This window comes from Canis lupus, chromosome 5 (genome assembly GCF_011100685.1).
Source record: "Canis lupus familiaris isolate Mischka breed German Shepherd chromosome 5, alternate assembly UU_Cfam_GSD_1.0, whole genome shotgun sequence".
NCBI lineage: Eukaryota > Metazoa > Chordata > Mammalia > Carnivora > Canidae > Canis > Canis lupus.
This window is the reverse complement of record NC_049226.1, coordinates 76943692-76962122: the sequence shown is the minus strand read 5'-3', so window position 1 is coordinate 76962122 and position 18431 is coordinate 76943692. Positions and strand designations below refer to the sequence as shown.

Genomic DNA, 18431 nt, shown 5'->3' with positions numbered 1-18431 from the left:
GTACCAAGTAGATGCTTTCATTATGCATGTGGGTGATGGTTGAGAAGCTCCAGGGTGGAAGCAGACAAAAAAAGCTTGGCTACTATGACATCTGGATAGTACCTGATTTATGTTTTGTGGAAGGGCTGACCCAGATTGAATTGTTTTTTTGTTTTGTTTTGTTTTGTTTTTTTGCTGATCTGTACAAAGAGCTAGATGGTACTGGAGGTGATTCTTTACTTATAGGCATGTCTTGGTTTGGAACCAGTGAGGAGACCTCCCTGCTCCCTGGAAACAGGACCAACATAAAACCCCACTGAGCTGAGTTACAGTGAGATGACAGCTGTTATCCATATTTGCCTACGCCACTCCCCAACTGCCTCCTCCTCTATGTCTTCTGAGCCCTGCTAGCAACTCCAAATGAAGTCGAGCTGGTCCTGCCTCAGCCAGCCAGCAGATAGATCCACAACTCCTCAAACAAGTGCCTGGCAGATTGTAGGCTCACCATAAATATGTGAATGAATCAAAGAGACTAGGTGACCAGATATCAAACCCTAAGCATGAATCCACATCCACCCTTCCTGTGCCTTTGCTCTCAGGTGCTTTGGTGGGTGGAGGCAACCAGGAACAGATAGAATCCTAGAATGTTTTTCTCCTGAGTTATGGAGATGTAGTTCATCCTCCATCCTGCTCTGGCCCCTTTCCAGGGCTTGGCTTCTCCAGAATGAATCAGAGCCTTAATGCAATATCCTGTCCTCAAAAGCATGCCCTGTTCCTACCCTCTACCTTGGAGGCTCTGAAACATCTTTTTGGACTTCTTTCTCCATTCATCCCTAGACTTTTGAAATCTGGTGCCTGCCCAACAAGTGGGAGGGACCCAAGGAAGGTGGAAGGTCTAAGAAGGGACTTTGTCACAACTGTGGCTGCAGATGCAGTGGAAAAGGCAGATGAGGGAGGTGGATTGTCTTCAGAGGCCAACCTGGGGTACTTGTAGCCCTTTGATCTGTGGGACCAGTTTGGCCTCTCCATGTCAGGTGAAATGAGGTTTGTTTCTTAGGTACTCACCAGTGTGAACCTTGACCCCAGCTCCCGCCCAGTCCAGACCCCAGCCTACTTGAGTATCACCAACACCAACTCAGGTGTTCCAACTCCTGCTATCCCCTTACATATACCAGGTAGCTGAGAAACACCATCCCTTTTAAGGCTTTCTCTCCAAACTGCTCTGCTTCTCACAGACCCCAGGGCTGATGTGGCAGAAAGCAGATCCAGACTCTGGCTGTGGTGACGTAGGACACTAGTGCTGTATGTAGAGCCATCGTAGCCCCAGCAAACTGTCATTAATGCATGGGGAAAGCTACTTCTAGGCTATTTTAAGAGACAAAATCTCTGAACTCTAAAGACCAGGAGAACAGAGGGGCACCCAGACAGGAGGCAGAGGGCAGTTCAGTTAACCTAATGAAATAGAGTATAGTTGGTCCTACAGAGAAGATTTGAGGCATCTGCTTGAACCAGACTAGAATTGAAATGGCCAAGAACAAAGACTCACTATATGGTTCCAAATCAGGCCACCTCTCAGTTATGGCTTCCCAGCCCCACCACTCTCCAGTTCCTGAAGGGAAGGGAACCAGAGAGGTAGGAGGTACAGCAATATGACCAGCAGTGGTGGAGTACCCTGGACATGCTTTTACTATGTCATGCTACCAATGGGAGAGGAGCAGGAGGAAGGCATTGTGGGAGCCCCAGTGACTGGTCTTCATTCAGCCCAGCTAAGTGATGCCAGCCATTTTAAGGACAGGTAATGTTCATACTGGTTTTACATAATAGGCATAAAAAGCAGGGAAAGCACATGGAGACTTTGTTTCCTCTCTCCCGGGTCCCTTTTTCCCCACTGGAAGGCAAGGTTATGGTCACCTCCCTGGGTAGTCATGATTCTGCAAAGTGGTTCACACAAGACAGGAATGTTCTCATAAACAGTCACAGCAGAAAAGACCAACATGTTTATGTTCAAAGCTGAATCACCTGTTTTGAAGATGCTCGCCAAAAGAGGGAGCTTGATTTTATTGATCCTGTGTTTTGCACTGGTTGAAAGGCAGTAAAAGCCTTCTTGGCTTATTATACCCAGGAGGGTGGCAAGCCTGCTCTGGGTTTCTGAGTTCCTCCATGGCAGTGTGGGAGAAACAGATCCACACTGCACATCACCAGGGGACAGCCAAAGTGGGTACTGCCAGAATTCGGAGCATCCCTCTTGGCCTTGGACAGAAAGGCAGCTAGAAGCTGAAATACAGGGGTGGAGGGGCTGGTGCTGGCGGCATAGAGGCTGTCATCTGGCCCAGGAACACTTCAGCTTCTTATGCACTTCTACTGTCTTCTAGGAAAGAAAACAGAACAGCCAGGTAAGGTTGAAGCTGTAGAAAACTGTTCTTTTCTTTAAAAAAAAAAAAAAAAGTTAAATATGTGCCTGTTCTTGGGGGGGAAAAGTCCAGAAATGTATACACTAAAAGATGAATTACTCCTCCCCATCCCATCTCCCAAGAGTAGTAACCTTTTTTTTTTTTTTAACCAATTTTAGTACTCTTCCAGGTTTTGTTATATTCATATATAAAAGTATGTTTTTCTTTCCTCCTCCTTTCTCTCTTTCTGCCTCTTTTTCTATTTTTACACAAAATGGTTTCACACTATCTAGTTTTAAGTTTTCCTTTTGTGAGTTGTTAACTCCCTCTGCAGCACATAGTAGTATTCAAAAGATATGTATGAAAAGGAAAGAAGGGGATGGATACCTCACACTACTTGTTTTTTTCACTGGACTTATTTATTAGCACATATAAATCTGGTTCATTCATTCTCATGGCTACATGGTATTCCATATGTGAGTGTGCCAAAATGCACTGACCAGTTCTTTATTGTTAAATTGATTCTCTTTTTCACTACTGTAAAAAATAATGCACTGAATATCTTTATATATGTCTTTGCAGATTTATGCAACCATTTTTGTAGGATATCTATAAATAGAATTACTGGGTCAAAGTGTACACCCATTCACATTTTTTTAAAAAGATTTTATTTATTTATTCATGAGAGACACAGAGAGAGAGAGAGGCACAGACACAGGCAGAGGAAGAAAGAGGCTCCATGTAGGGAGTCCAATGCAGGACTCAATCCTGGGACTCCAGGATTACACCCTGGGCCGAAGGCAGGTGCTAAACCGCTGAGCCACCCAGGAATCCCCCACCCATTCATTCACATTTTTGATGGCTAGCACCAATTGTCCTCTAAAAATCTTGTACCAGTTTTCATGGCTAGACTTTTTCTCATGTCACCTCCTTGTCCCTGCAGGATGAATCAGGCGCCAACCGTGGGCTTTGAGCAGGATGTTGGCAGCCGAACTACCCACCATTTCATGTACCCCGAGAGTGCCAAGAACCTTCCTGCCAACGTCAGCTTTGTGTTGGTGCCCTTCAAAGCTCTGGACCTACTATGGATTGCCAGCGCTTTGTCCACAGGGCAAATCAGATTGTAAGTCACTCTGCCCCCTGGGAATGGAATATGGGTAGACAGGAGCATTTTGAGAAAAGTCTTCCTAGGGATTGGCTCTTAGACTTCCTTTAACTGAATATTTTGACCAAGAGGGGCTGGTGAGGAGGGAGGCATTCAGAGGGAGGACCCAAAATTGTGGGTTAGATGAGGCCACCCCTTGTTCACTGTCACTTCCTACATAGTGACAGCCAGCTGGTGGTAAAAAGGGGAGGGAAAATTTTGGTCTCCTTTCCAGGAGGTGGCTTCTGACTGTGGGAGCTCTGCCTTCTAAGAGTTTTCTTTAGAGGCAGTTGCCCAATCACAGGTAAAAGCCTCAGGAAATTCAATTCACCAAGTTTTTTTTTTTTTTTTAACTGAAGTCTAGTTGGTGCATGTTTCATTAGTTTCATCACCAAGTATTTTTAACAGCTTTATTGAGATCTAATTCAAATGCCATTCAAGCCACACATTTAAAGTATACAAGTCAATGGCTTTTATTAAATATAGTGTTATATAACCATCACAAATTATTTTAGAATTATTTCATCTTCTTAAAGATGAAGATGAAAGATCTAAAGATACCTCTGCACCCCTTAGCATCACCCTCACTCCCTCCATCCCCTGCCCCACAGCCCTAGGCAACAACCACTAACCTACTGTCTCATCCTGTGTGTGTGTGTGTGTGTGTGTGTGTGTGTGTGTGAGAGTAAATGTATATAACATATGGGGCACTTGGCTGGCTTTGTCAGTGGAGCATGTGATTCGCGGGGTCGTGAGTTCAAGCCCCATCTTGGGTGTAGAGATTATTTAAAAACTAAAAATAAGTAAAAATTACCTTTTTCAGGTCACTGCCCACATTCTCCATCAAAAATAAAAATAAGGGCAACCCCGGTGGCGCAGCGGTTTAGTGCCGCCTTCTGCCCAGGGTGTGATCCTGGAGACCCGGGATCGAGTCCCACATTGGGCTCCTTGCATGGAGCCTGCTTCTCCCTCTGCCTGTGTCTCTGCCTCTCTCTCTCTCTCTCTGTCTCTCATGAATAAATAAAATTTAAAAAATACATTAAAATATATATATAAATAAGCCAAAAAACTGTATGTAACATTATATATATATATATATATATATATATATATATATATATATATATATATAAAACATTTTATTTATTTATTCATGATAGAGAGAGAGAGAGAGAGAGAGAGGCAGAGACACGGGCAGAGGGAGAAGCAGGCTCCATGCAGGGAGCCTGATGCAGGACTCCAGGATCACGCCCTGGGCCAAAGGCAGGCACTAAACCACTGAGCCACCCAGGGATCCCCCATAAAATATATTTTAACCATATGGTTCAGTAGCATTAAATAATTTATTTTATTGTGCAAACATCACTCTATCCATCTCCAGAACTTTTTCATAATTTCAGATGGAAATTGTACCCATTAAACAGGAACTCTCCATATCCCCCACTACCTAGCCCCTGCTAACCACTAGTCTTTTTTCTTCATAATTTGACTGTTGTAGATACTTCATGTAAGTGGAATTATAGTGTTTGTTCTTTTGTGTCTGGCTTATTTCACTTAGCATAATGTTTTCAGGGTTTATCCATGTTTTAGCATATACAAGATTTCATTCCTTTTAGAATCTGGATAGTATTCCATTATGTGGATATACCATATTTTATTTATCTATTCATCCATCAGTGAACAATTAGGCTGTTTCCATTTTTTGCCTGCTGTCACCATATTTTTTTAATAAATCTTTTTAAAATTTTTTTTTTTGGGATCCCTGGGTGGCGCAGTGGTTTAGCGCCTGCCTTTGGCCCAGGGCGCGATCCTGGAGACCCGGGATCGAATCCCACGTCAGGCTCCCGGTGCATGGAGCCTGCTTCTCCCTCTGCCTGTGTCTCTGCCTCTCTCTCTCTCTCTCTCTGTGACTATCATAAATAAATAAAAATTTAAAAAAAAAAATAAAAAATAAAATAAAATTTTTTTTTTAAGCAAGAGAGCACAAGTAGGAGGGGCAGAGGGAGAAGGAGAAAAGCCAAAACCAAGAGTCGGACACTTAACCAGCTGTATCACCCAGGCGCCCTTGTCACCACATTTTTTTAAATTTATGTTTTTTTAAAGATTTTATTTATTTATTCGAGAGAGGCAGAAACACAAGCAGAGGGAGAAGCAGGCTCCATGCAGGAAGCCCGATGTGGGACTCGATCCCGGGACTCCAGGATCACACCCTGGGCCAAAGGCAGGCACTAAACCACTGAGCCACCCAGGGATCCCTAAATTTCTATTTTTTGAAAGATTTTATTTATTTATTCATGAGAGATAGAGAGGCAGAGACATAGGCAGAAGAAGCAGGCTCCCTGTGGTAAACCTGATGTAGAACTCGATCTCAGGGCTCCAGGATCACAACCTGAGCCAAAGGCAGATGCTCAACTACTAAGCCACCCAGGTATCTCTCACATTTTTTTTTTTTAAGATTTTACTTATTTGAGGGGCGCCTGGGTGGCTCAGTCAGTTAAGTATCCGCCTTCAGCTCAGGTCATGATTCTGGAGTCCTAGGATCAAGCCCTGCATTGGGCTCCCTGCACAACGGGAAGTCTGCTTCCCCTTCTGCTCCTCCCCCTACTTATGCTTACTCTCTCTCTTTCTCCCTAGAATAAATAACTAAAAATTCTTTAAAAAAATAATTGAGACAGACAGAGAAAACATGATGGGGAAGGGGAGAGGGAGAAGGAGAGACAAGCAGACTCCCCATTGAGCACAGAACTTGATGTGGGGCTGGATTCCAGGACCCTGGGATCATGACTGGAGCCCAGTCCGGTTGATCAACCAGCTGAGCCACCCAGGCGTCCTGCCATGTATTTTTTTAAACACAAAGTTACGGTTTTCTGACTTTATCTTATATTTGGGAGACATAAGGGCTAATTAATAGGAAGGAGGGATTTGTGCCAAATGTGAGGATAGTAGTGAGAGGGTCGTTGTGGGCAGAACTAAGACATAGACATGGTAGGTATGAGATGATTGGCTAAATCAAGAGGAGAGTTCACAGCTGAGTATTGTGGAAACCAAAGTTGAGGTTGGATAATAGAAGGCCCCAGTGTTTGTCTAAAACATTCTATTTTATCCTGAAGGACATGGGTAGCCTCTGAAGGTTTCTGAGCAAGGTACTGCAGTGATGTGTTATGGGGAAGCAGTCTGGAAGCAAGGCACCTGTATTAAGGCTGTCATCACTCAGACCTGAGAGGGAAGAAAGGCATCTCTGGGCCTTTCTAGATCCCAAGAGCCACCTAAATGTTATTTATCTTTCTGCTTACAGCACCTATGCGCCAGTGAAGTCCTTCCTTCGAGTGGACAAAGAAAAGGTAAGCTCCCTCCTCCTTTCCCTTCTTCATCCCCATTTCATTGGAGGAAACTGTGCAGATTTGACTTACGGTGTGTCTGGTCCAGTGGCTCAGGTGTCCCCCAGTGCCCTTCCAGACCCCTGAGTCCCCCACATCTGCTGGCATGCCTGACCCCCTCAGAGGCCAGAGGAACCAGGGAACATGGAAGAACAGGTCTGCTGGCAAGCATGGAGGAACAAGCAGAAGCTGCTGACACCTTGACCTGAGTCTCCAGGCTCCCAGAGCTCCTCATGGGTCTGTTACCTTTTCTCCTGCCAGGTTCAGATCTACAACCCGGCATTCTTCAAGTACATCCACGACCGGTGGACAGAGCATCACGGGCGGTACCCTTCCACAGGGATGCTGGTGCTCTTCTTTGCCCTGCATGTTTGTGATGAGGTGGGTCGCCCAGTGTTAGGGGTACAATAGGGACACCCACAGATCAGAGGGAGTCAGTCCTTCTTAGGGCTTAGCAGAGCAAGAGGAATGTGGCTTTGTAGGCAGAAATCAAGTGGCTCTGATTTCCCCCATTTCTAGGTTGTCAAGTATACATCTTCATTTCCCAAACTCACGACGTTGGTGATTTTACCAAATCTTAAATCACTTCAGTGAAAAGTTAAATTTACTTAAAAAGGAAATAGACGACTACCACCATAATGGGTTATTACATGCCATAAAGAAAAAAAAAATAATCAAAAGTATAAATAGAAAGGAAGCAATGTAGTTCAGTTCCAGGGCATGGCCCTCTCCCACAGCTGTGGGCCCTGGGCCGGCTGTGGGTGTAACGCTGGAGGCCAGTGGTTCAGGAGCCGCATGTCACTAGCCAGCGGGGCTGCTGTGCACGCTCGGCAGTGCTCACGCCCAGCACACCCACTTCAGTGTGGTCCTGGGTACTTGACCAGCTTTCCTGTCAAAGTACTGCATTGCAAACGACAGCAACAAGACAAAAACCGAAAGGGATGTTAGCAAGGGTTGGGGAGCTGTCCTAGCCGGACTGAGGCGTCTGGGCTGCGGGGAGGCGGGCGGACGAAACCACAGGCAGCAGCGGCCTTCCCCGGGCAGCGGGCAGCGTGCGCAGCTCCAGGCCTGGGTGTCCCGCCTCCCCGGTGCCTCTGCCAACTGGCTGCCGTCGGGTCGCCGCGGCCGCCGTGTCCCAGCCTGCCAACGACCCGAGGCTCTTCCGCGCCCCGGCCCCCCGGCCCCCGACGCGGGGTGACCTGCGCCGCCCTCCCCTGCAGGTGAACGTGTACGGGTTCGGGGCCGACAGCCGGGGCAACTGGCACCACTACTGGGAGAATAACCGGTATGCGGGCGAGTTCCGGAAGACGGGAGTGCACGACGCCGACTTCGAGGCCCACATCATCGACATGCTGGCCAAGGCCAGCAAGATCGAGGTCTACCGAGGCAACTGAGCCCGGCCTCGCCGCGACCCTTCCGGCCCAGCCGCGAGGCTGCGACGCTCGCTCCGCAGCCGGGACTCCCGGCCAGCCCGAGGGCGGCGGCCTTGGCGAGGGCGCGGCGCCCGGTTGGGCGTCTCCAGCCCTGGGAGCGACGCCAAGTCGCGGTCTGGACCAATCATGCTGCAAGTCCAGCGAGCGCCGGCTGTCCCCCGCCAATCAGGAGACTTTGGGGGCTGGCCCAGGCCTGGCACCCAATCAGCGCTGCAGTGGGAGCGGAGGCTCTTTCTCCCAGCCAATCATGCGACTCAAGGAGAACTTCCGGCGCTGGGCCCGGTCTCCTCCAATCAATGGCCTTCGGAGGCGGGCCGGCCGCCGCTGAATCCCCACTCCCCTATGCTTTGGGTAGGATTTTATTTTATGCTTTTTAAGGAGTAGTGGTTGGTTCCGGCCTCAGTGGAGTACTTTCCTCAGGCTCTGCGGGAGGAGTGTTGGTGGCCTGTCGGCGGTACTCGGCCAGGGGCACCGAGGAGGAAGCGGGGGGGAAGGTGCGGGGCAGCAGCGGCTGGGCCTCCCTTGGCCGGGGGCCCCTCGCGACCTCGGGGCGGGCGGGGGGGCGGGGGCGTTGGCCTCCCGCTTCTGGAGGTCCGGGGGGAATCAGGTGGTTTCCGGGGAGCGCGCTTTCATCCCCGGGAAGAGCTAGATCCCTCTCAAACCTTTTCAGGCCTCAGAGCACTCTAGACCGCGTATTTCCTTTATCTGTCGGGCCCAGATGGGTGAGTGTAAACCCACCAAAGAAAGGCAGTGGAGCGTGGGTCCCCTCGTCCTCCCTTGTCCCCATCCCCACCTTTGGCCACCCTATGGGATGGCCTTCCTGACCAGGGCATTGAGCATCCCACCTGGAAACTAGAACTGTATTCACCCGTTGCTAGGGCTCGGAGTTCGCCGATGGCCTAACTCGAGCGCAGGGGTAAGGAACAGGGCAGGGGACCCGGAAGCCCCGTCACTTCAGATGTAAGGTGCTTCTCACTCTCGTGTACTCTCGCGGCCCCTTACTGTTCGCCCACAACTTTTTTAGTGTCCCTTCTTAAGCCCTGGGCCTCCTCACCAGCCTGCTCGTCCTGGGATTGGGGGTGGGGGGTGGGGCACTGCTGGCTTCTCCAACCCCCTACCCCTCCTCGCTCGTCTTTAGCCGGCTCTAGGGAGAGGAAGGCAGGCTGGAGATGGGGAGCCCAGCTGCCTGGTGCATGCACCGTTTTCCTCCGCCCATCACCCCAAAGAGGAGTAGGAAACCTCTTGCTTGGGGGTGGAATTTGCTTTGGTCTCCTAATTTAGTTAACTTGAGGTTACCAGGGATGGCTGACCAACAAAGATTCTTTTAAAATTCCAGGCTGGCCATGCAAATTGCTGGGATCCTAGCTGGGGAGGAGTCGACTGACTTGCCCGCCTTGCATGTCTCCTCTCCTGCCCCTGCGTCCCCTCCCTCTGCCACGCTCACTTCCTGCCTCATCTCTCCAACCCATTTTCCATTTTCAGCTCTAGAAGGGCAGGGACGCTTACAAACAGGAGTTACATCTGGAAGTTACTTCCAAGACTGAACCCAGCTTAAGTCCCTAGAGGAAGCTGCTGATGATATTCTCACCCTTCAAGGTTGGGGAAGTTTCGGAGGGGGAAAGTGCTTCTGTGAAGCTTCCAAACCACTAATAGGATCCCCCTTCCCAACAATGAGGAACACAAACACCACCCTTTATCTTAGTTGATACCACCAAGCAGCCTCCTGGCCATTGGGGTAATTCCTGCAGCTGGCTGGGGTAACCAGCAGGGGAGTATATTAGAGGAGGATTGGGGCAGGGCAGTGGGCACCCCTAAAGTTAATATATTGAGAACTTAGCTTAAGCCTAAGTCTTAGTTCCTTCCCAATTCCAAAAGTAGGAGGAGCAACGAGTGGGGGTGGATTTGGGGGGGCCTATCCTGGAATGCCTCTCTCAGGGCTTCCCCCACCATTTTAGAGAGTCAAGGCACCAGCCATTCATGCCAGTCTCCTCTCAGTGCTTCCTGAAGAGGCTGTTTGGAGTGTTCGGAAAATGAAAAAAACAATGCAATTATGCCAAACAGTATTGAGCAGAATAATTTATTTCTTTTTTGTTCCTTTTTCTTCTTTTTGTTTTGTTTAAAACATTAATAAATCCCCTTTCTGGAAGAGGTAGGTCCCAGCATCCAGCCCAGATCTCCTTTTCTGCAATAGTTATTTAAACAAATGTTTGTTTGTTTTTTTATTTTCTTCCCTTTCTCTCTCTTTCTGAATTAAAAAAAAAGAAAACTCCTATATAGTCATTTGTCTATTCTGAAATGGGTACGATCATGGAAAGAAGACATATATGTCACTGAAGAGCTGTGACTAAAGAACTAAGGACATCAGGTGGAATGTGTGAAGGAGGAAGAGTATGACTTCCAGACACCTGCCGCTTATACGTGAGGCCTCCCAACCTGAGATGCCCTCTGAAATGGTGGTTCTTCACCATTTGGGGGACACCAGAGTGGATCAGCAGGAGGCTCCATAGCATCCAGCAGACACTAGGTTGGAGCTTTTCCCCTTACACTTCCAGGTTCTGTGGATGCTGTAGGTGTGGGTTGGCAGGAAGCCAACAGAATGATAGGAGAGGTGCCACAGACATCAGGGGCACCTCATACCATTTCCTTTAAATACCTGGACCCCTTTAGTCTACTGCCATTATGCGGTGGAATGCCACTGAACATCCAATTTTATAGTTCATTGGGTTCAAACAATATGGATCTCACAACAGATAGAGTCTAAAGTCACTTGGTGTCCTGCAACTTAGTTTGTGCCAATGCCCAGGAGCAAGCTAGGAGTTGCTTTTCAGATGGAGAATACTTTGGTCTTTTTCTAAAACCCTAGAACTTGGGGCTATAATTCTTGTACTTGGAGTTCTCGGAGACTCCATTTCTGTGTACCACAGACACTAATAGCATTTTGTTGGCTAAATCCTAAGGCCTGGTGACAGGACAGTGCACACATAGCCTAGGCTGCTGAGAAACATTTCTTGTCTGGGTTTCACTCAAAGCAAACTGCCTTATAGGTCACCTACATGGAGCAGCACTTCCAAATACTGTACCTATTGCCTTCAAGATGAAGCGTCCCACCAAATTGTGTATCTTTTTTTTTTTTTTTACGTGTTGGTCAAGGACTGTGTTGCTTTGATACCACATCTGAAACCACAGGTTGGAATTACCATTTGATTGCATTTGCAATAAACAACTTAATTTCTAAGATTCAAGATGGTGAGTAAATGGAATGAGGAAGAAATCGCTCACCCCTGGTATAACTCAAGTTTGATGGCAGAACCAATCTATAGATCCTGCTGGAGTATGGTATTGATTTTTTTTTTTTTTTCTTTTTCTTTTGAGCTTCTATCTTGGAGATAGTTCCAAGGACTTTTGTTTGGCCCATCCTTCATAATCACCCTCATTCCATGGGTCAGGTTGCCAATATGGGAATTTTGCCAGGTAGTAAATGTTTTCTCTTTCCTTTTGGGACTGAAGAAATTACAAGCATGACCAATGTTAATTGCACTTTGCAAATTGTGAGGTCTTTGTCTTTGCTTTTTTGTGGAGTTTTTTGTTTTTTGTTTTTAATATTTATCCATTCATAAGAGACCCACAGAGAGAGGCAGAGACACAGGTAGAGGGAGGAGCAGGCTCACTGCAGGAAGCCCAATGGGGACTCAGTTCCTAGACCCCTGATCATGAGCTGAAAGCAGATGCTCAAGGAGGCATCCCCCACCCTTTTATATATATATATATATACACACACACACACACACACACACACACACAAATTGAAGGCTTGTGGCCAGCCTGTGGCAAGTAAGTCTGTCAGCGCCATTTTTCCAACAGTGTTTGCTCACTTTGTGTCTCTGTCACATTTTGGCAATTCTCACAATATTTCGAACTTTGTCATTATTATATTTGGTACAGTAATCAGTGATCAATGATTACAACTTGCTGAAAACTCAGAAGATGGTTAGCATTTTTTAACAAAATATTTTCAATTAAGGTATATATATTTTTAAAATTAATACTATTACACACCTAATAGACTATACTATAGTGTAAACATAACATATGTACAAGGAAACCAAAAAATTCTTTAAATTTGCTTTATTATGCTATTCGTTTTATTGCTGTGTTCTGGAACTCAACCTGCAATATCTCAGAGGTATTCTTGTACCCATTTTTTTTTTAAGGTAGGCTCTACACCCAGTGTGGAACCCAGTGTGGCTTGAACTCATGACCAAGAGATCAAGACCTGAGCTGAGATGAAGGGTCAGATGCTTACCAACTGAGCCCCAAGCACCCTAAGTATGCTTATACCTTAAAATGGATCTGTGGTCTCATTGGACCCACCATTAAATGGACTTAGATCCGAGCTCCATCTGTCATTTGCCATAATAAGCCCTGACTCTTAACTGGTGGACAACTTTGGTATTCAGATGTCAGAGCTAATATCTGATAACTCTTGAAGCTCTGTGGGTATTTCCCTTTCACTAGTACACTGTTTCTTTGGAAAATGGGTCTCACAGGAAAGGCTTGCGGAAGATTTATGCTACATACCTGAGTTTTGTCAGAGTCACTCCTCAGAGGACCCTGGGATCCCCTTGAATAAGAGATTTCCATGTGTGACTTGAATTAGGTCTGGGAACTGGGTGAGAAGCTGTGAATCTTCATCCACTGTGACTCCATTTCCTCAGTCCTCGAATTTGTCCTCAAATGCACATTAATAAACAGAACCTTAGTAGGCTGCTTAGTATCTATGTCATTTCTAGAGATTCTAATAGTCCATTAACTTGTTCCAAATTCTTGTAGGTCAAAACTTCAATTACCATACTGTGGTTTGTTGTGGTAAATATGCCTACAGTCTCAAGCAGTTACACACTAGTTGGCCATATCTTTTTGGCCTTTATGATAGTGAGGTCACATTATTCTCTGTTCTTACACAGGACAGCCACCACAGAGTTCCTCAAAGATATTGGTGTACCAATCACTAATGCATTTTTTTAAAGATTTTCTTTATTTATTCATAACAGACAGAGAGAGAGGCAGAGACAGGCAGAGGGAGAAGCAGGCTCCATGCAGGGAGCCCGACGTGGGACTCGATCCCAGGCCTCCAGGATCAGGCCCTGGGCTGAAGGCGGTGCTAAACCGCTGAGCCACCGGGGCTGCCCCTAATGCATTTTTTAAATTAAGTTTTTAAACTATTTTTGTCATGGGATATACTACATATGCAGAAAAGAACATACAGATAAATGTACAAAAATAGATAATTTCACAATTTGCAAATTGTGAGGTCTTTGTTTTTGTTATTTTTTTAAAATAACAATTTTTTAAAAATTGTTATTTTTTAAAAGCTCCATAATGTAAGTTTATTTGGCAAAGCAAAGATAGGATAATATTATATATAATAAATACACTGGAGGGTATTATGCTGAGTGAAGTAAGTCAATCGGAGAAGGACAAACATTATATGTTCTCATTCATTTGGGGAATATAAATAATAGTGAAAGGGAATATAAGGGAAGGGAGAAGAAATGTGTGGGAAATATCAGAAAGGGAGACATAACGTAAAGACTGCTAACTCTGGGAAACGAACTAGGGGTGGTAGAAGGGGAGGAGGGCGGGGGGTGGGAGTGAATGGGTGACGGGCACTGGGGGTTATTCTGTATGTTAGTAAATTGAACACCAATAAAAAATAAATATAAATAAATAAATAAATAAATAAATAAATAAATAAATAAATAAATACAGATAGATTTCTTTGGTAAAGGAAAAGCAATTTCCATTGCATTTGGTTATTGAAATGGACTAAAGAAAAGGAGAAACGAGGTAGTCAAACATGTTATATAGAAGAAGTAGAAAAAGTAGAATGTTGTTTATTTTCCCAGCTTCTCTGAGATATAACCGACATGTAACATTGTATAAGTATGTAAGGTATACAACATAGTGCTTTTATTTTTTTTTAATTATGATAGTCGCACACAGAGAGAGAGAGAGGCAGAGACACAGGCAGAGAGAGAAGCAGGCTCCATGCACTGGGAGCCCAACGTGGGATTCGATTCCGGGTCTCCAGGATCGCGCCCTGGGCTGAAGGTGGCGCTAAACCACTGCGCCACCCAGGGATCCCACATAGTGCTTTTATATGTGTATATATTGCAAAGTGACTACCACAGTAAGGTGAGTTAACCATCATCTTAATATAGTTAAAAATTTTTATGTGTGTGATGAGAACTTTTAAAACCTACTCTCATAGCAACTTTCAAACATACAAATTGTACACTATAGTCACCATGCTATACATTACATCCCCACAACTTATTTATCTTATAACTCGAAGTTTGAAGCTTTTGGCCACCATCACCCCACCCCCACTTCCAGCAACCACTAATCTGCTGTTTCTATGAGTTTGTTTTTTTTTTTTATGACTCTACCTATTAAATCCCACCCAAAGTGAGAGCATACAGTATTTGTCTTATTACACTTAGCAAAATGTCCTCAGGGTCCATCCATATTACAAGTGGCAAGATTTCTTTTTTTTTTTTTTATGACTAAATGATACTCTTGTATATATCCACACCCATATCCACACACCACATTACATTTTCATCTATTGTCCATCATTGATGGACACTTAGGTTGTTTCTTTGTCTTGGCTATTACTGTAGTACCCCATTAAACATGAAGGTGAGATTTCTCTTTGAGACAGAGATTTCGTTTCCTTCAGATACATACCCAGAAGTGGAATTGTTGGCTTAATTTTTTATTCATATGCAAAAGAATGAAACTCAATCTCTGTCTTCTATCACTCACAAAAATTGACTCCAAATAGATTAAGGTTTGTTTGTTTGTTTATTTATTTATTTATTTATTTTTATTAGATTAAGGTTTAAATGTAACACTTGAGCGGCTCCTGGGTGGCTCAGTGGTTGAGCATCTGCCTTCGGCTCAGGTCATGATCCCAGAGTCCTGGGATTGAGTCCTGCATCGGGCTCCCTGCATGGAGCCTGCTTCTCCCTCTGCCTATGTCTCTGCCTCTCTCTGTGTGTGTCTCATTAATAAATAAATAAATAAAATATTTTAAAAAATGTAAGACTTGAAACCATAAAACTAGAAGAAAACATAGGGAAAAAGCTCCCTGACATTGATCTTGGCAATGATTTTATGGGTATGATACTGAAAGCACAAGCAACAAAAACAAAGTAAACAAGTGCGACCAACCTACAAAGCTTCTACACAGCAAAGAAAACAAAACAACATTCAACAAGATGAAAAGGCAACCTCCAGAATGGGAGAAAATATTTGCAAACCACATATCTGATAAGGGGCAATATCCAAAATATATAAGGAATGCCTACAATTGGAGAGCAGATAGATGATAGACTGTTTAAAAAGTTGGCAGAGGATCTGAGTAGACATTTTTCCAAAGAAGATACTCTGACGACTATAACAGGTACATAAAAAGGTGTTCAACACCACTAATCGTCAGGGAAGTACAAATCAAAACTGCAATGAGTTATCATATCACACCTGTTAGAATGGCTGTTATCAAAAAGATGAGAGAGGGGTGCCTGGGTGGCTCAGTTGGTTAAGCACCCAACTCTTGGTTTCAGCTCAGGTCGTGATCTCATGAATAATGAGACTGAGCTCAGTGGCAGGCTCCCCTGCTCAGCAAGGAGTCTGAAGATTCTTTCCCTCTGCCCCTCCCTCCTAAAATAAATCTTAAAAAAAAAAAAGAGAGAGAGAGAAGTGCTGATGAGGATGAGGAGAAAAGGGAGGGGGATCCCTGGATGGCTCAGTGGTTGAGCGTCTGCCTTTGGCCCAGGGCGTGGTCCTGGAGTCCTGGGATCGAGTCCCGGGATCAAGTCCCTGGACTGAGTCCCACGTCAGGCTCCCTGCATGGAGCCTGCTTCTCCCTGTGTCTGTGTCTCTGCCTCTCTCTGTGTGTCTCTTATGAATAAATAAATAAAAAAAAAAACCCTAAAAGTGGTAGCTGCTTGGTAAGTTCAGATTGTATACATATTTCAGCTTTGTAATTGGTATTTGGAATGGGATTTTATTCATGCTCTATATAGCCCTCTGTATTGCTAAAAATGGGAGCTTTTTCATCGTGTTTGTGTGTGTGTGTGTATGTGTGTTCCAAACATTTTGTTAATTTTTTTTCTACTGATGTAATTGCCATTTGATTTGTCCATGGGAGTTTATTCCTTTTTCAATTCTTGTAGGTTACAAGGGTTGTGGGAAGGAAAGTTTGGTATGTGTGATGTTTATTCATGTACTTAGTAGACACTTTTTCTTTCCTTGGTTTCCCTCTGTCTCCACAGAGTAGATTTTTTGTAATTGCTTATTGAACGCCTCTCTGTCATAATGGAAGCTTTTTAAGTAATTGGGAATTGAAGATTGTTTTCTCCTCTGAAATAGTGGATCAAGAAACTGCTTGGGAACTCCGGGTTGGCATTAGGTGGCTGGACAGGGAACCAGCCATTCCATGGGGGTGGAGGGGTAAGGATGAGCTAGATCACGTTGCAGTAACAAACACCTCTGAAACTCCCAGTGGCTCAACACAGCAAGGTTTATTTCTCACTTAAGCCACATTTCCATCCCGGGGTTCTCTGCTTATCATGGTCACTCAAGACCCAGACAGGTAGTGGTACCATCTGTGATGGATCTTGGGTCTCAGGAGCAGGAAAAAGAGAATCTGGTGAGCCACATACTAGCTCTTAAGGCTTCTGTCAAGTTCATATCTCCTTGATGCCAAAGAAGTTCCATGGCCTGCCTGAGTTTTGGCCCCTTAGCAGAGATGTGTAACTCTCCTCTGGGTGAAGCACCATATTTGGATGAGCAGTAACTCGGTCTATGACACAGAGGGCTCTGTGAAGAGAAGTGCTTGGATTTATGGTCTGGGCAGGGATGGATGGATGTTGGGGAAGGGAAGGAAGGGGTTAAGGATTTTACCCGTCGCAGGAACAGCTGCAGACTGCCATTCAGCAGGCTGGGCGCTACTTCCTATGACAAGTTTGGCAAGGTTAGGAAACCTCTTTCCTTGCTAAGTTAGGGAAAAGATGAGATCCTAAACTTGTATTTTTAAAAATTAAAATAGGGATCCCTGGGTGGCGCAGCGGTTTGGCACCTGCCTTTGGCCCAGGGCACGATCCTGGAGACCCGGGATCGAATCCCACGTCGGGCTCCCAGTGCATGGAGCCTGCTTCTCCCTCTGCCTATGTCTCTCTCTCTCTCTCTCTCTCTCTCAATCTCTCTCTCTGTGACTATCATAAATAAATTTTAAAAAATTAAAATATTATTTTCTGAGTTTAAGAATCGGTGCCCCTTCTCACTACCCTTCCAGAAAAATCAGTTTCTGCAGCAAGTCTACGCCTGGATGACAACTAACCCACATAATTGCAAGAAGATGCCCCCTCCCCCCACTCTTGCTGAACCATGGGTATCAGGACCAGCTTGTTCCTCTGAGAATATAGAATTAACACCTTTCATCTAACAACTGTTTCTGTTCTGGAAAATAATACAGGCTCTTTCTGGCAGCATGGCTTCTCTCCAAGAAGGCTTGGGAGGTAGAGCAAACATATGGTGTCTGCATTCAGAGGGTTCTGAGTTTAATCCTCTCTTTGCTCTACTCTGCTACCTTTGTCTTTTATTTTACATTAAAAAATAATAATCATTACAAAAATAATTGAAACAACTCATAAATATATGAAGTAAAACATAGAAGGCTTGTGCAATATTTCATTTGTATTTATGACTTGTCATAAAATGGGTAAAGGGTTCTATAGAAGGAAAGAGAACCCTACCCACTCTGGACCACTTTTCCAGTCTCCCAGGCTTTGTCTGCACAGCTCTTCCTGTGAAACTGTTTCCGTGAACCACCACACTAAAGACCATTCAAGGGAAGGGTCTGGAATCTCAGCTTTCTTTGCTATGAAGGATAACTAAACTTTAAGATGCGAGTATACTTAAAAATTTTTTTAAATATTTTATTTATGCATGAGAGACACAGAGAGAGACAGAGACATAGGCAGAGGGAGAAGCAGGGAGCCCGATGTGGGACTTGATCCCACGATCCCTGATCATGACCTGA

General features: G+C 45.1%; 1 protein-coding gene and 1 long non-coding RNA gene across 5 annotated transcripts in view; one reads left to right on the top strand and one right to left on the bottom strand.

Annotated features, from left to right (window-relative positions):
• ST3GAL2 (ST3 beta-galactoside alpha-2,3-sialyltransferase 2) overlaps positions 1–10595 on the top strand; it is a 50697-nt gene extending 40102 nt beyond the window's left edge. For 2 of the 3 annotated variants that reach the window (XM_038538378.1, XM_038538377.1), the window contains exons 4-8: positions 3313–3492; positions 6809–6854; positions 7152–7271; positions 8111–8817; positions 9660–10595. In XM_038538378.1, the coding sequence (XP_038394306.1) occupies positions 3313–3492; positions 6809–6854; positions 7152–7271; positions 8111–8284 (520 nt within the window). In that variant the 3' untranslated portion in view covers positions 8285–8817; positions 9660–10595. The remainder of the gene's footprint in view (positions 1–3312; positions 3493–6808; positions 6855–7151; positions 7272–8110; positions 8818–9659) is intronic. The other variant, XM_038538379.1, reaches the window with a different exon arrangement.
• LOC119871953 lies at positions 1515–8374 on the bottom strand. 2 transcript variants are annotated; one of them, XR_005360101.1, is made up of 3 exons: positions 8090–8374; positions 7137–7790; positions 1515–2347 (listed from the first exon to the last, which is right to left on the bottom strand). It is a non-coding gene; the product is annotated as an uncharacterized LOC119871953 (long non-coding RNA). The 2 variants fall into 2 exon arrangements; XR_005360102.1 differs by having other exon boundaries at positions 1759–2347; positions 8174–8374.
• Positions 10596–18431: the final 7836 nt, after the last annotated feature.